Source organism: Hemicordylus capensis, chromosome 1 (assembly GCF_027244095.1).
Source record: "Hemicordylus capensis ecotype Gifberg chromosome 1, rHemCap1.1.pri, whole genome shotgun sequence".
Lineage (NCBI taxonomy): Eukaryota > Metazoa > Chordata > Lepidosauria > Squamata > Cordylidae > Hemicordylus > Hemicordylus capensis.
Window position 1 is genome coordinate 100,291,466 of NC_069657.1, and position 17,877 is coordinate 100,309,342.

Genomic DNA, 17,877 nt, shown 5'->3' on the forward strand with positions numbered 1-17,877 from the left:
AGGAATGGGCAACTTTGGCACTCCAGCTATTGTTAAACTACAACTCCCATCATTCCCAGCCACAGTAAATTGAGGCAACGGCTGGAAAGCCAAGGTTTCCTATCCCTGTTTATGGAGCTCCAATTACATTTTCGCTGCTGAAACAATTAAAAATGTACATTTTTGATTGAATGAAAAATATGTATATGTAAGGTGTATGAAAATCATATGCCTAGTTGCAAACTATTGAGAATCAGGACAGCAAGCAGATTTCAACTTTTCTCTATCCCCCTTTCAAAGGCAGAGATGGTTCCTCACACCCAGCACAATATTAAATGTTGATATTTCTTCCCACCCAGCTTTCAAAGAGGCAAACCAAGCAGGAGTGGGCAAACTGGGCTGTAAGAGGCAAATTTAACTTCCCATGGTACATCACATTATTGTCCCTCCTACCTGGATTTCCTCAAGGTAAGGCAGGCAGGATTGGATCAATACTGTATTGCCTTTCTAACATAAAATTAGGTAAAATGTGCTTTCAAGTCAATTTTGACTCCTGGCGCCCATAGAGCCCTATGGTTTTCTTTGGTAGAATACAGGAGGGGCTTACCGTTGCCTCCTCCTGTGCAGTATGAGATGATGCCTTTTAGCATCTTCCTATATCGCTGCTGCCCAATAGAGTACAAGTGGGGATTCGAACTGGCAACCTTCTGCTTGTTAGTCGAGCATTTCTCCACTGTGCCACTTAAGGTAGCCAGCTACTTACTCATTACAGAATAATGCATCTTCGATATTTGCTCATGTTGCAAAATACTTCAAGCACCCCAACATGACACTAGAAGCAGGGGCCATCCCATGAAACTGATTGCCAAGAAATTTAGGATCGACAAAAGGAAATACTTTCCCACACAACTCATAATTAACCTATGGAATTTTTTGCCACAAGATGTGGTGACGGCCAGCAACCTAGATGGTTTTAAGAGGGGTTTGGATAAATTCATGGAGGACAAGTGTATCAATGGCTACTATCAAAGGGCTATAGACCACCTCCAGCCTAAGAGGAAAGATGCCTCTAAATACCAGTTGCAAGGTAGTAATGGCGGGAGAGAGGGCATGCCATCTGCTCTTGCCTGTGGGCTTCCCAGAGTCTGAAACATGATGCTGGACTATCATCATCAATCATCATCAATTTTATTACGGCCGTCGGCCAGCAGAATGATGCTGGACTAGATAGGCCTTGGGCTTGATCCAGCAGGGCTGTTCTTATGTAAGTCTTGGTGGGTACAATCTGGGCTGTGCCAAGCTTGGTTTCGATCTTATTTCTCATCTGGTTTCTCTGGATGGGAAAGATGAGGACATGGCTGTGCAGGGACAAATTCTTCCTCTGTCTTTGTATCTCCAACTGAATTTTAATTAATTAGATATGCAGCCTGCCTGTCCCATCATGAGCATGTAACGATAGATTAGTTTTAAAAAATCTTTCAATTTAAAGTTAAGATCAATTACGTTTTTTTAAAAAAACCTGACTAATGAAGTGTGTGTTTTAAGGAGGTCCATGGGGACACGCTGGAAGCCCTTGCACAGTTGCTCCAGTCCTCCAGCACTTGTGCTGTTGTGCAAGAGGGCTAATAATTCTGAGCACTGCCTGCACTCCACCTGGTACGAGTGAAAACACATTGCTGGGGGTTAGCGACGTGTTTCTGTTCTTACCAAATTCTTCCAGAGTGCAAGCCACACTCTAAAGTATTGGCCCTCTTAAACAATGTGAGTGCCGGAGGCATGAGGAAGTTGGGCAATTGATCTGAACTTTAAATTGAAAGATTTTCAAAACGTTTAAACAGACCAGCATGTCCCCACAGATACACACACTTGGTTAGGCAGAATGCAAGCAGTTAAATCTTTGAAGCTTCTGTCTTCATTGTGCAAGAACTAAGTTATTCCATCGAGTTGGTGTCGGTTCCTGGCGCCCACAGAGCCCTGTGGTTGTCTTTGGTAGAATACAGGAGGGGTTTATCATTGCCATCTTCCGTGTAGTATGAGATGATGCCTTTCAGCATCTTTCCTGTATTGCTGCTGCCCGATATTAGTATTTCCCATAGTCAGGGAAACATACCAGCGGGGATTCAAACCAGCAACCTCTTGCTCCCTAGGAAAGTTACTTCCCCACTGCGCCATTAGGTAGCACAAGTACTAAACCCAAATTCAAAAATTTCTTCAGCTTGGAATAGCCCGAGAGCAGTTAATAGAACATATCTGTTGTAGCACTGTAGCATTAGAGAGGAGAGCTAGTCTTGTGGTAGCAAGTATGATTTGTCCCATTAGCTAAGCAGACTCTGCCCTGGTTGCATATGAATGGGAGACTAGAAGTGTGAGCACTGTGAGATATCCCTTATGGGATGGAGCCGCTCTGGGAAGAGCAGAAGGTTCCAAGTTCCCTCTCTGGCTTCTTCAAGATAGGGCTGAGAGAGACTCCTGCCTGAAACCTTGGAGAAGTCACTGCTAGTCTGTGAAGACAATACTGAGCTAGATAGACCAATGGTCTGACTCGGTACATAGCAGCTTCCTATGTTCCTATTGTATGATCCTTTTTGTTAGCACTTTCAGAATGCTACTCCTAGCTACTGCTCAGCTTATGATTTTTTTGGATCTGACCAGTGATTTCTTAGGCTTCTTGAGACCAAGCCATTTAGTGATATATGTTAACTGAGATCCCAGAAGGGTTAGGCTCGTGCAGAGGACTTGTGCTAACCCTGTGAAATGTTTGACATTTCTTTCAGCAAATACTATTGCAAACTGTTTTTTAAATGTTCCAGAGTTTTGAAAAGCAGTGTGTAGTACAAGGTGGGAGACTTGCTGTTCAATAAAGGGATCTTAAATCTTTCTAGGGTTTGGATTGGCTATTGTCTTGTTACTATTAAGAAAGAGTTGATAGAATTAGTTCATTCCCATATGTGCATTTCTAGCAATTAAAACTTCTAGTTAAACCCATTTTTGTATCACTGAGAAATTATTTTTCAAAAGGGTGTTTTGATTACTTTTCAAATATTATTCTTCAATCCATACCCAGAGAAAGAGTCTGGAAAATACCTGAGGTAATGTTGTATTTATGACTGAGTTGTTTTGCATATGAGCATGTTAATAATGACTGAATAGTTCATTTAAAAAGAATTGCTCAATAGGTAAATGTGCAGTGATATTTCAGAAAATGTAATACCAAACAAATGCTTATTGAAAGTAATATACTTGCCTCTAACATAAAAGGTTTTGCTGAGGCATTTGAGCAGGCCTTTTCTCTTAGTCATTTGTCATTAGCCTACTTTCCAGTAGGCTTATGAGATCACCCGGTCTTCTGTGTGTGTGTGTGTGTGTGTGTGTGTGTGTGTGTGTGTGTGTGTGTGTGTGTGTGCCCACTAGGGGTGTAGCTAGGGGAGAGTGGGCCTGTGTTCACCCCGCTCTTTAGCAGCCCCTCAGAGTGAGGGAGCTAATGAAGAGAATAGAGAGGGTTGGAGCTGGGGGGCCCTCAGGGGCCTGGGTTCTTTGAACCCATTTGCTCAATTATAGCTACATCCATGGTACCCACCATCAACTTCACAATGCCTCGACCAATATGAATCAAATTGAGTACAGTGGTAGGGACACATAGGGACCCCTCAACAGTTTGTGATGATGTCATCCACCCTTTTCCAAGATGCTAGACGCATACACTTTTGAGGCGCAAGTGGACTAACTTGTGAACCACTTAACCGATTTGAACCAAATTTGCTACAGCTGTAGGGATACATAAAGTAAAGGTAAATTGTGCCATCAAGTCGATTTTGACTTCTGGCGCCCACAGAGCCCAGTGGTTTTCTTTGGTCGAATACAGAAGGGGTTTACCATTGCCTCCTCCGACGCAGTATGAGATGATGCCTTTCAGCATCTTCCTATATCGCTGCGCCAGACTAGGACCGGGGAGACCTGAGTTCAAATCCCCATTCAGCCATGAAACTAGCTGGGTGACTCTGGGCCAGTCACTTCTCTCTCAGCCTAACCTACTTCATAGGGTTGTTGTGAAAGAGAAACTGAAGTATGTAGTACACTGCTCTGGGCTCCTTGGAGGAAGAGTGGGATATACGGTAAATGTAAAAATAATAATAGGTGTTTCCCATCTTCTGCTTGTTAGTCAAGCATTTTCCTGCTGCGCCACTTAAAGTGGCCATAGCGATGCCCAAATGGTGTAGTGTGTGATGAAGTCATCCACTCCATTTCAAGATGGTGGCCACATTAATGTCTGAGACACAAGCCGGCTTATTGGACTGTCTAACCAATTTAAACCAAATTAGGTATAGTTGCAGTGAGTGACACACGAGGTCACCTCAACAGCATAGTTTATGACAATGTCATCTACACCAATTCAAGATGGTGGATGCGTAAACATTTGAGGCACAAGTACACTAACATGTGGACAGTCTAACCGATTTGAACCAAATTTGGTAGAGTTGTAGTGAGTGACACACAGAGACACCTCAATGGTGTAGTTTGTAATGATGTCAACCAACCCGATCCAAGATGGTGGACGCATGAACATTTGAGGTGCAAGAGATCTAACTTGTGGACCTTGATCTGAACCAAATTTAGTCCAGTTGTAGAGACAGTGAAAGGAAAGTAGGCTGATTAGTTCTTACTAGAACAACTTGTTTGTGTATGTGATACCTATTTTTCTTGTTGTCCAGGTTCTTTATTTCCAAAGGTGCTGTAGTAGATCAACTAGGAGGTGATTTAAATTCAACTCCACTTCATTGGGCAGTGAGGTATGTATTACTTAGCAATAAAACTGTCTGTTACACTTGAATATAGAGGGCTGGAGAACAGAAGCTGATGAGCTGTTAGGTAGAGCAGGAGGGGGAAAGGAGCTTATCAGGGTTTAGTGGCTGAGCAGTATTCTTAGGAACTTTACAACACCTGTACTAGCCCCCAGCCAGTTCCTTCCCCCAGGGAGAGGTCATAGCTCAAAGGTTAGAGCACATACTTTGTACGCAGAAGGTCAGGTTCAATCTTTTGCCCTCATAACTCCAGTTAAAATAGTTTGGAATCAAGTGCTGGGAAAGACTTTTGCCTGAGACTCAGGAGGGTTACTGTCAGTCCAAGAAATCAATATTGGGCTAGACAATATTGTCAATAAATGCAGCAAAGAAGCAATTCTGTTCTGCATTTCATCTGCAATCTCACATCCAGCAGAACTATTCTGGGTTGTGAGGGGTCTAACTCACGCCCTTCTGTTTCAAATCTGCCCTGGAGACAATGTATCATTGTGATGCTTTTAATGATTTTTTGGTGGATAAAATCTCTTGTATCTGGGCCAACCTGGACTACGGTATTTCTGCAGGATCAATTATGGGGCTTTCCAGTAATCCTTTTTGTAGGATTAGATTTGATCAGTTTCAGTTTGTGATTCCTGAGGATGTGGACAAGCTGCTTGGAGCAGTGGGACCTACCACCCATTTTTTTGGATTCCTGCCTAACATGGCTGATTGCATCTTGCAGGGAAATTATTGGAGGTGGATTAGTTGACATCATTAATGCCTCACTGAGGGAGGGCAGGATGCCTCCTTGTTTAAAAGAGGCAATAGTTTGACCTGTTTTTAAGAAGTCTACCTTAGATCCCTTGGTAATGGATAACTGTAGGCCAGACTCCATCTTCTCATGGTAGGGTAAGATGATTGAGAGTGTGGTGGCTAATGGGGTTACACTCCCTCAGAAAGAGCTAGTACAGGAGAACCACTTTATTTGCAGGGGTTCCATTTTGGGGGGGGGGGAAGAGTGAATCCGTGGATACTGAATACTTAGAGCTATAGAAATGTGGGGTTAGGTTCTGGATTGCAAAAAATAAAAATAAAAAAATGCCTGAAAATTGGCCAAAAATCACGCCCCCCCATTCCCCCCCAAATCAGCCATAAATCATGAGTTTTGCCCTCCAGGAAACAAGCCACAAAATGGCTGCGCTGCTTAAAATGGTGGCCAGAAATGACCTTGGAAGTCATTTACGGCCACACCTGACATGCAAATACACGGGTTTAACTCTTCTTTCTCCATGCTTTTCCGCATATGCCGAGGTCAGGTGCTAATTACCAAACCTCAGATATGCAAAACCATGAGTGCTGGACCCCACAATTAACGAGGTCCTCCTGTATATAATTTGGGGGTGATCTTGTACCCTGGTCACACCCTGGTGGCTGAGGCGGTGACCAGGAATGCTTTTTATCAGCTTCAGCTGATTATAACAGCTGAATTATAACAGCTGATCCCTGATCTGGATCATGATCCGTTGCATTCATAACATTGGGTTCTGCGCCTGCGTAGGGACCTCACGGACCGATTAACTAGCTCCTTGTGCCACCTCCAACTGCCATGCACGAGACCATGTTCCCATTATCCTTTGCAGTTGAGGCGTGTCTTACTCAGTTTCTGTTAGACCACCGTTGCATCTACACCTCGGATTGATTTGCTCCTTGGATATTTTTGGTTTATTTGGTAAAGACTCGGAACGGATTACGACCTTAGAACAGTGGTGCCCTGGCTGTTAACTTACAGGCTTGACTATGGCAGTCTGCTCTGCATAGGGCTGCCTTTATATTTAGTCCAGAAACACCATTTAGTTCAAAATGTGGCAGCCAGACTGGTCTCAGGGATAAACCTGAAGAGACCACATCATGCCTGTTATTTAACAACTGCACTTGCTGCTGATATGTTACTGAGCAAAATATAAAGTGCTGGTTACAACCTTTAAAGCCTTCAATGGCCTACATCTGATTTACCAGAGAGAGTCCCTTTTTCTGCAAGATGTCCACTGTTCACTATGATTATCAGGAGAGGTCTTTCTCTGGGTGCCACGAGCTCATCTGGTGGCAACATCCTTGCTCTCTTTCAAGAGAGCTCTAAAGATGTTTTTTAAGCTGGACTTTTAACAGTATTTTAGTAGCTTTATATTAATATATTGCAACTGGTTTTATTTTTGATTTGTGAACCACCTGAACTGTGTTTGGATGGATGGTACTTAAATGAAATAAATAAACAAGAAGACTAGTGGTGTGACTTAGTATAAAACAGCTTCCTATAGTTATTTGTTCTCATGCTAGTAAAACAAGCTTTATCTTTACATAAGGTAGTGCTTTATTACTATATTTCTAGTAATAAAATTTTATCTTTACATAAGGTAGTTTATTCAACACACACACACACACACACACACACACTCACTCACTCTAAAAACGTTTCTCTCTTTTTCCAGGCAAGGACATCTGTCTATGGTCATACTGTTGTTAAAATTTGGAGCAGACCCAACTCTTATTGATGGTGAAGGATACAGCAGCCTGCATTTAGCTGTGCTGTTTCAACACATGCCTGTTATAGCTTATCTCGTATCAAAGGATCAGGTATGCTTTTAGTAGTGCCTTACATTTTATTTTCTAGCTGTGATTTATTTTAATAACAAGCAACTAATATTTGTGCTGTTTGACATACATCTTCTTTCATACTTCTGCAAGTACAATAGCCAATATTATAGGAACGTATTTGATGACACAACAACCCTTTGAATTAGCCTATTTAATATTTCAGTTCCTCTTAGAAATCCAGCTGCACAAACTGTATTCCTCTCATTGGCAGCCGGTGTAGTTCTTTTAGTATAGGAGTAATATGGTCTCTCCAATATGACCTAGAGACCAACCTGGCTGCCGCGTTCTGTATCAACTGCAGTTTCCGGACTACATACAAAGGCAGCCCACATAGAGTAGATTGCAATTGTCAAGTCTGGAGGCTACCAGCATATGTACAATTATTCTGAGGTTGTTTATCTCAAGAAACAGACACAGCTGCCATATCAGCCGAAGCTGCCATATCAGCCAAAGCACCTCTGGCCACCACCTCAACCTGAGAGACCAGGGAGAGTTTTGGATTCGGAAGTACTCCCAGACTGTGTACCTGTTCCTTCTGGAGAAGTGTGACCCCATCCAGAACCGGCAGCTCAAAATTGTCTCCCGAGTTCCGACCCTGCCCAATAAGTGCCTCCATCTTATATGGATTGAGTCTTAGTTTGTTATCCCTCATCCAGCCCATCACCGTCTCCAGGCAAGCATTTAGGGAAGTTATGACTTCTCCTGATGATGTTGACATGGAGAAATAGATTTGGGTATCATGAGCATACTGATAACATCCTGCACCAAATCTCCTGATGATCTCTCCCAGTGGTTTCATTTTAAAAAGTTTATATGCTTTTGAAGACAGTATGGAGCCCTTGGGGACACCATATAAAAATTCAGATTTTGGAGCAAGAGTCTCCAAGGGATACCATTTGGAATCTGCCAAAAAGGTAGGAGCGCAAACAACACAAAGCAGTGCCTCCCACCCCCAACCCCCTCAGATGCTCAAGAAGGAGACTATGGTTGATAGTATCGAAAGCCGCAGAGAGATCCAAAAGGGCCAACAGTCACACTCCTTCTGTCAGTTCCTACTTGGAGATCATCCAAAAGGCCAACCAAGGCAGTCTTCACCCCATAGCCTGCCCAAAAGCCAGTTTGAAATAGGTTTAGCTAATCGGTTTCCTCCAAGACTGCCTGGAGCTGGAAGGCCACCACCCTCTCAATTACCTTGCCCAGCCATGGAAGGCTGGAGACAGGCCTATAGTCGCTGAGGGATCCAATGCAGGCTTCTTCAGAAGAGGTCTAATGATTGCCTCCTTAAGACAAGGAGGCAACCTGCCCTCCCTTAGAGAAGCATTTAAAATACCTACAAGCCCCTCTACAACCTCTCTGCCAGATAGTATAAGCCATGTCGGACAAGGGTCAAGCAAACAGGTGGTAGGCCACACTGTTCCAAGCAGTTTGTCCACATCCTAGGAGTCACAAACTGATCCAACCTTACCACATAAGAGAAGTCACTGGATAGCTCCGCATCAGACACTGCAGTAATTGTGAGGTCTGAGTCTAAATTGTCCTAATTTAACTAGATGTTAAGACTACCATGACATGACAATGACAAGAGTCCCCACTCACTAAACACCACCCTGATCAGAGTAAAAGACCAGATCAAGCATGTGACCAGCAACATGCGTCTGTCTCAAGTCTACTTGGGATAGGTCCATAGTTGTCATGGCCGCTGTGAACTCCTGAACTGCCCTGGATAAATTGGTCCTGAAGTGGACATTAAAGTCCTCCACCACCACAAGCCTGGGGAACTCCAGTGCCAAGCCTGGGACTCTGTAGGCAGCGGGGTGATCAGTACACCTACAGAAGTCCAAGTTTATCCCTTTTCTCCAAACTTAGGTACACACATTCAATATGGTCAGATAGTTTGACAGGGATCCTGGTAAGGGAGATGTTATTCTTCTAAACCACAGCCACTCTGCCTCCCCACCCACGTCTCCTCACTTGCTCCTTAACAGAGTATCCTGGAGGGAGAAGCTGGGTCCAGACTCCCCCAACCTAGTCTCTGTGATACATACCAGGTTGGCCCTTTTATCCATAATCAGATCATGGATGATTTCTGATTTATTCTGGACCGACCTGGCTTTACAAAGGAGCAAGGTGAGGCTCTGTGGGTGGTTATCACTGCTTCCTAAGGTCAAAGAGCTGGCAGGACATCTGGAAGGGGAAACAGCTAGTAGATTTCTGACTTCCCTTCTACTGTAATGGCCTGCTGACCTGCCAACGTTACTCTATACAAGGCTAAGCAAGGTATGGCCCAGGAGCCCCATGAAAATGACATTAAACTATAAATGGTTAATTAAATATTAATATATTTTCTTATTTAGAGCATAGATACAGTTGATCGCAATGGACGAACGCCTCTTATGTTGTCAGCCCACAAAATACTTGGGTGAGTAGTGAATATAATTAAAACACATGCAGATCTGGATCAAGATCCATAAGAATAGGTAATGCGCCTGCTTAGGACCCATGCGGTAGTATGCCGCAGCTCGTTGAGGCAGCCAAGCCCCGCCTGCATGCCTTCAGTGTGCTGTTTAAAGGCAGGCTGGGTGCCATGTTCTTAAGTTCTTTTCTGACCACCGTTGCGTGCAATCCTCAGGCTGTCACTCCTCGTCAGATTAGTTCTTCTTTTTTTGAGTTTATCTGCGAAAGATTTACGGACAGTTTTGATAGGAATGGCGCTCGTACTACTCTGGTGTTGTTTGTGTGGAACAGCTTTCGATATTCCCTGGTGTTATTTTGAAAATTGGAACAGACTTGACAACTGATTGTATCACCCCTGAAATGGCTGAAGAGAAACGGACCTTCAAGAAATGCACTGGCTGTGACGTCAAGCTCCCTTTGAAGGATCTCCATGACTTGTGCTTAATCTACTTGGGGAAAGAACACAATGTCTCATCATGCAAGATTTGCCTATTCTCAAAACAAACGAGAAAAATATCGGGCTTTACGGCTTCGCATCGCTATTTACGATGAGGTGCTAAGTCCCTCGATGTCGACAGAGTCCCGCCCTTCAGCCTCAACCTCAAAGACTTCGACGTCAACTCCAATGCATCCTCCTACGAGGCCACAACCATCGACGTTGAGTTCGGCATTGGCTTCTTACCGTATACCAAAACTCTGGTCAAAGCCTATACCGGAAGGTTCAAAAGCAAAGAGAAAACATTCGCATTTGGAACCATCTCATTCTTCCCATTAAAAAAAAAAAAAAAAGACAGTAGATTCAAGACAAAGAAAAGAACACCATCTCCTTCTGGGCTTCAATACCTACCTTCAAGAACTTCTGTAATCAAAATTGAAAGCGACAAACATCATTAGGCATTGAAGACTGAACGTTTGAAAACTGTCAACACTGAAGGGACATTAACACCCAGACTGTTGACATCAAGAGCCCGATCTCTATCACCAGCACCGATACCGATAGATTCATCGCCCCCATCGATGCCTGCTGATCGACATCGAGAGATGCTATCGATATCAACTCAAGCTACTATGACACCAAAAACTCAACCTCCTGTTTCATCACTGCATACACCTCTTCTGTCCGCATCGAGGCTAGTGACTCCTCAATGTCAGACAGAAATGCCAACCTTTGACATCAAGGAAGAGGTCAGGGAGGCTGTATTGGATACTACAACAGCACACACTTTACTGTAGGTCTTATATTCTAGCTCCAGCACTCCCTCGGCTTCGACAGTCAAGGGTTTCCCTCAAACGTCAGAAGCAGGGACCCTGAGGGAATCGGCAGCTAGGCAAACCCTGATCCAGGGGGCAACGGGTACACTCACAACAGCACACTTGTCATCCTCACTATGGCATACCTGCAGTTTTACACACTCATCAGCTGCATGGGAAGAACTTGCATCATTAAGAACGAGGTCCCCCGGCTTCCCCTATGATATCAGGAAGATCAGCCTTGGAAACAATTATTTATTTATTTATTTATTTATTTATTTATTATATCCTGCTCTTCCTCCAAGGAGCTCAGAGCAGTGTACATGTTTATGTTTATCCTCACAACAACCCTGTGAGGTAGGTTAGGGTGAGAGATACATGACTGGCCCAGAGTCACCCAGTGAGTTTCATGGTTGAATGGGTATTTGAACTCGGGTCTTCCCGGTCCTAGTCCAAAACTCTAACCACTACGCTATGCTGACTCGCTTGCACTCTGCCAGCTACAGTGATAGCCCTCATTGCATACTTCAGTGGCCATGCAAACAGTTTCCTGCCCCTCAGAAAAAAAATTCAGGGATTCAACCACGCAAACCATATATTAAAATGTGGATATGGGAACACGGACTTTAGACACTCCCAATTCCTCAGAAAACAACCTCTAGTAAGACTCAAACTTCTACGCCTCCTTCTCCATCTTACTCCCCATTGGATCATCATGGATCTTTGGCCTTCAAATCCGACCCTGATGATCCGGATGCCAGAATGTACCCTCCTGTCGATGTGGCCCCAACTACACACGTATCCCCTAACGAGGAAATGAAAGCATATTATCAACATGTTAGGGATATGGCAAAGGCTCTGAGCCTTGACCTAAAATCGGAAATGACTACCATTGATGACCCTGTTTATAATTTTATGGCCAGGTCAGAATCTATACAACCTGTGGCCCTGCCCATACTTCCAGTCATCACAAGAGCGGCACAATGTGCGTGGGAGATGATCCACACATCAACCCCCACATCTAAATGGCTGGAAGTCTGTATCAGGTGCAGACAAAGGACAATGAGTACCTGTTAAAACATCCTGCACCCAATTCACTAGTCATTGACTGTGTTATGTCATAGTCCTCAAAGTCCGGCCACAGACACACTACTCTAGCAGACAAAGAGGGGAGAGAACCAGACTTTCTGGGAAGAAAGATGTACTCTATCTCCTATCAGTCAAAATTGCAAATTATTCCACCTGTACAGTGAAATATATGCATGGACTATGGGAGGAGTTACAGAACTCTCTGGACATCCCCTCCCCTGAAGAATTTAAAAGAAAATTCAAGGAAACTCTGGATAAGTCTGCTGCACTTACCAGACCACAGTTAAGTATGGCCAAACACCTGGCTGAGTTGGAGTCCCGCTCTTTGACAGGAGCAATCTCCCTATGCAGACACACATAGCTTCACTCGACAAATCTGAATGGAAATATGAAAGAGAGAATCGAAGGGTTACCTTTCAACAGGAAAGGCTTATTCCGTGAAAATACTGACTCCACCATGGAGAAGATGAACAAGTCAACATTCACGGCGAAGTCTTTTACTACCTCAACGTGTGCCTCCTCCTATGGCTCCAGATACCGCCAGTATTAAAAACAAAAATCCACATTCAAACAACAAGAACGTCATGATTTTAGAAGACTATATCAGCCCTACAAACGTCCTTTCCATGGCAAGGGAAAGCAACCTGAACAATCTGATCCTCAGAAGCAACTTTGAGGGTCAGAATCACCCATTGTCCCTGCTAGACTCCTCTCTTCTTCCGCCATTGGGGGCCACAACACCTTGGCAAATGAGCAACAACATATCTCACACAAACTCTATCCTCCTGCCAACAACCAACATCAAGTTGGCATGCCATGTCCCTGCATGGCACTACATAATATCGGACCACTGCGGGTCCTGAAATTATATCTGTAGGCTACACAATGGAGTTCAGAACAATCCCAAAATTTACAGAAATGACATTCACGCAACCCTCCCAAGCATTATTGGAAGAAGTGAAGGAACTCCTGACAAAAGGGGCTATTGCCCCAGTACAGTGAGTGCACAGACAGGAGGGATTTTACTCCCAGTATTTTTTGATCCCAAAGAGAGATGGCAGCATACAGCCTATTATGGATCTGCACCACTTGAACAAGTTAGTCCATGTGAGAACATTCTGCATGATAGCGTTACAAGAAATCCCACCTCTTCTATATCAAGAGAACTGGCTGGTGAATCTGGATCTCAAGGACACATATTTCCACACTGGCATCAGGGAACAACACAGAAAATATCTCCAGGTTTGAAGTAGGAAGTCAAGTGTACCAGTAAACAGTCTTACCCTTTTGATCTTGCCTACCCTTTTGATCTTGCAGTGATATCTTACCTTCGGACATTGAGTATATTGGTGTATCCTTACTGGATGATTGGCTTCTGACTTCCAAAGACAAAGGATTACATTTGCAAATGAAATATGTACTATCTCTCCTCCAAGACTTGGGGATTGAAGTCAATTGAAAAAAGTCCAAACTGGAACCAGTTTGTGCAATCAGCTACACTGGAGCGGTTGTAGACACAAGAACCAGGAAGGTATACCTTAAGAATGCTTCCAGTGCATCAGGGACTTGGTCCTCAATCTCCAGCAACATTCATTTCAACCAGCCCGACTCATTCAAAGACTCTTAGGTCTGATGGCATCCTGCAACACAGTGGTGTGATATGCCCGGTTAAAGATGCACAAGTTGCAACTGTGGTTTCTGTCAGTCTTCTGCCCAAATGTGGATTGACAGGACCTACGTCTACTGATCCCAGATCAATACTGATCCCTAGTGGTCAGTGAGCAGGAATCTGCTGGAAGGGGTTAATTTTCAAATGATGTCTCCTAGCTGGCTAACAACAGATACCTCTTTACTGGGCTGGGGGCCCCTCTGTGGAACTCATCAGATACAGGGCAAGTGGATCCTTCAACAAAAACAACTACATATCAGTTTCTTGGAATTTCTGGCTATCTTCAAAGCAATGAAAGCCTTCCTCCCTCTTCCTGAGCCCCTGGTGGCGCAGTGGTAAAACTGCCGCCCTGTAACCAGAAGGTTACAAGTTCGATCCTGACCAGGGGCTCAAGGTTGACTCAGCCTTCCATCCTTCCGAGGTCGGTAAAATGAGTACCCAGAATGTTGGGGGCAATATGCTAAATCATTGTAAACCGCTTAGAGAGCTCTGGCTATAAGGCGGTATATAAATGTAAGTGCTATTGCTATTGCTATTGCTATTCTACCAGGAAAAGTGGTGCAAGGGCAGTTGGACAATACTACAGCCTGGCCTACATCAGTCATCAGGGAGGGATTATATCTTAGAGTCTCTGTGCACTCTGCCTACAACTATGGCATTGGTGCATCTGACATCAAGTATTTCCTTTAGCCATACACATAAAGGGACTAGACAAGGAGGCTATTCACATGATAGGAGAAAATCGAGCTAGCGGAGGCTAGCCCGATTTTCTCCCATCATGTGAACCACCAGGCTCGGCTGCAAGCCTGGTAGTTTGCAAGAGGGTCACCCGCCTAACTACCCCTGCCCTTAAACCAGGTTTATGGAGTGAACGCTCAGCAAACCTGGTTTTAAAAATCATGAGTCGGCGTGGCTCCGCACCATGACTACTTACGAGGAGACCCCCAGAGGGGAGGCAAAAAGCTAGCGGTGTGCACGGAACCGCGGAGCTGCGGTCCGGCACTGGGGTGGGTGGTTCCTTTAAGGGTGGGGGAGCGTTTACTTATCCCTCCCGCGCTTTCCAACCGCAGTGGCCATATTTCTTTTAGCTATGGGGCGGCAGGATATCTCCCTGCTGCCCCTTTCCCCGCTTGGCTGCGTGTGCGCCCTTACTTCCCTTATTTCTTTAAGCGATCGGCGTTGTTGGCTCTCAGATCTTTTATGTTTTGTTGTTTCCTCTGTCAAATCCCCCTGCTGCCCCCTCCCCATGTAGCTGCAAAAGGCTGTAAGAAGCCTTTGCCTGCCGCCCCTTCCCCGAACGGAGCTGCTGCTGCTGCAAAAGGCTTTAAGAAGCCTTTTGCCTGCCGCCCGCTCCCCGAATAGAGCTGGCTTTTTGGCAAAAGGCTCCTTACAGCCTTTGTGAGAAGTGTTTTCAAGCGGGTGTTGCAATAGCTACTACCTCACTCTTCTCCAGGGGTAGCTAGCTAAACACCCATTCTTATGGATCTCGATCCAGATAAACAGGTTGCTCACCTGTAACTACTGATCTGGTAGAGATCCATCGATATAATAATAATAATAATAATAATAATTTGATTTCTATACCGCCCTTCCAAAAATGGCTCAGGGCGGTTTACATAGAGAAATAATAAATAAATAAGATGGATCCCTGTCCCCAAAGGGCTCACAATCTAAAAGAAACATAAGATACACACCATCAACAGTCACTGGAAGTACTGTGCTGGGGGTGGACAGGGTCAGTTACTCTCCCGCTGCTAAATAAAGAGAATTACCACGGTAAAAGGTGCCTCTTTGCCAAGTTATCCATAAGACCCTCCCAGACCACCAATCGGCAGTACTGCTATGCTGTGTGTGTATTGCGTGTGCAAGCTATTCTCCTTTGATGATAAACTCACCTGATTCCAGATGATCGTCCTCCACAGCGGTCGTCCAAGAACTGAAGAACATGGCACCCAGCCTGCCTTTAATTAGGATGCTGAAGGCATGTAGGGGTGGCTTGGTTGCCTCAATGAGTTGTAGCATGCTATCACATGGGTCCTGAGCAGGCGCATTACCCATTCTAATGGTTATAGACTGATCTCTACCAGATCAATAGTTTAAAATTGAGCAACCTCCCCCCGCCCCAGCATATATGCTTATTTGGAAATAAATCCTACTATATTCAATGGGGCTTACTCTCAGGGAAGTATACCTAGAATTGCGGCATAATCTTGTTGTGTTACAGAGCTGCTCACCACATATTTTGGGGAGAAATAGAAAATGATATGTTTATTGCGAGAGCAATGATGAGGTAAATTCCTGAATGTGGCATTTTATTATGGAAAATGTGATGGGGCCCCATAAGTTGAACTTTCATAAAGCTATTCACAGTGCTTGTCTTCCTTTTATAATTTCTATTAAGTGTTTGTAACTTATGTACACATTCATGTTTGTACATAATTTTTCTTATGTGCCAATTATTACTTGGGAACCACAATGTGAGGGGGCAGTTTCCCTCTTTTCCTGGCTTATGGGCTTCCTAGATGCACCTGGTTGGCCATTGCGTGAAGGAAGATACTGGACTGGATAGGCCTTGGCCTGTTCTAGCAGGGCTTTTCTTATGTTCTTTTCTTTTTCTTAATGCCTATTGCATTTAAAATGTCTTTTAAGTGGCACACAGAAGATCAATAATAAGCAGCATACAAAAGTTGTAATGAGACACAATACAACCAGCAGTAAAACTAAAGCAACCATAAAGCAATAAAAAAGCAATAAAAACTTGACACTAAAAAGTCCATCCATGACAACCAATAAAAATTGCCGTGTCTTTGGTCACTAGTTAAAAGCCTCATAAAATAGGTAGGTCATTAGTGTACAAAATTTTGTACACTGCCTAGGAACATAGGAAACTGCCATATACTGAGTCAGATCATTGGTCTATCTAGCTCAGTCTTGTCTTCATAGACTGGCAGCAGCTTCTCCAAGGTTGCAGGCAGGAATCTCTCTCAGCCCTATCTTGGAGAAGCCAGGGAGGGAACTTGAAACCTTCTGGTCTTCCCAGAGCGGCTTCATCCCCTGAGGAAAATATCTTGCAGTGCTCACACATCAAGTCTCCCATTCAGATGCAACCAGGGCAGACCCTGCTTAGCTATGGGGACAAGTCATCAAGTCATGCTTGCTACCACAAGACCAGCTCTCCTCTGCCTAGAGATATGCGTATCAGGCGGTATAAAAATGTGATAGATAAATAAATAGATAACATAGATGTGATAGATAAATAAATAAATTAAATTAGTGCCCACTTAAAGATCTGATGCATTTCCGTGGTGAGAAATATCTAGACCAGGCCTGCACAACTCAAATGACCTGGCGGGCCGAAACCAACCATGACTTGGTTCATGGGGGCTGAGGTCAATTCCTAGGGTGCTGATTATTAGAGTAACACTTAATATCAACCAATCAACCAAATTAAAGAGAAATGAGTTAAAAATGAATTTAATCAATATTTAACTTTTGATGTTCTGGCAGACCAAGATTGATTTAAATTAATATGAAATAAGTTGAATTAAAATTCATTCTAATAATATAAATATTATATAATCTGTACAAAATACATAATAAAATGCATTGTTCTTCCTTTCCACCTCTGCCAAATCATCACACAAAACATAGAAGAGAACTTCTTCTCATAATTTTGGAAAAGAAGGGAGAAGGGGAAAGAAAGATGGAAAGGATGCAGCAGGAGGCTTGGCTTGAGAGAGAGAGAGAGAGAGAGAGAGAGAGAGAGAGAGAGACTTAACTGTGCAAGCGCACCTTGCAGTTGGGAAGCAACGCTGGGCCAAATGGCAGGCCCGAGTGTCACTCTGGTTTCTGCCGCTGTGCACCACTGCTGTCGTGGGGGAGGGTAAGGAAGAACACCCGCACCACCGCAGCCATCTCCTCAGCTGCACAGCAGCTGGAATTGGGGGGGTGGTGGTTAAGCAGCAGGAGGAGGAAGGGGAAATAGCCCCGGGGGCCAGGAAAAAA

At 44.1% G+C, this 17,877-nt stretch overlaps 1 protein-coding gene across 1 annotated transcript in view; it reads left to right on the plus strand.

Moving 5' to 3' along the window:
* Positions 1-17,877, plus strand: part of ZDHHC13 (zinc finger DHHC-type palmitoyltransferase 13) — a 47,818-nt gene that overhangs the window by 11,548 nt on the left and 18,393 nt on the right. Inside the window, exons 4-6 of the mRNA XM_053284558.1 lie at positions 4,689-4,766; positions 7,244-7,388; positions 9,764-9,828. Coding sequence (XP_053140533.1) covers positions 4,689-4,766; positions 7,244-7,388; positions 9,764-9,828 — 288 coding nt within the window. The remainder of the gene's footprint in view (positions 1-4,688; positions 4,767-7,243; positions 7,389-9,763; positions 9,829-17,877) is intronic.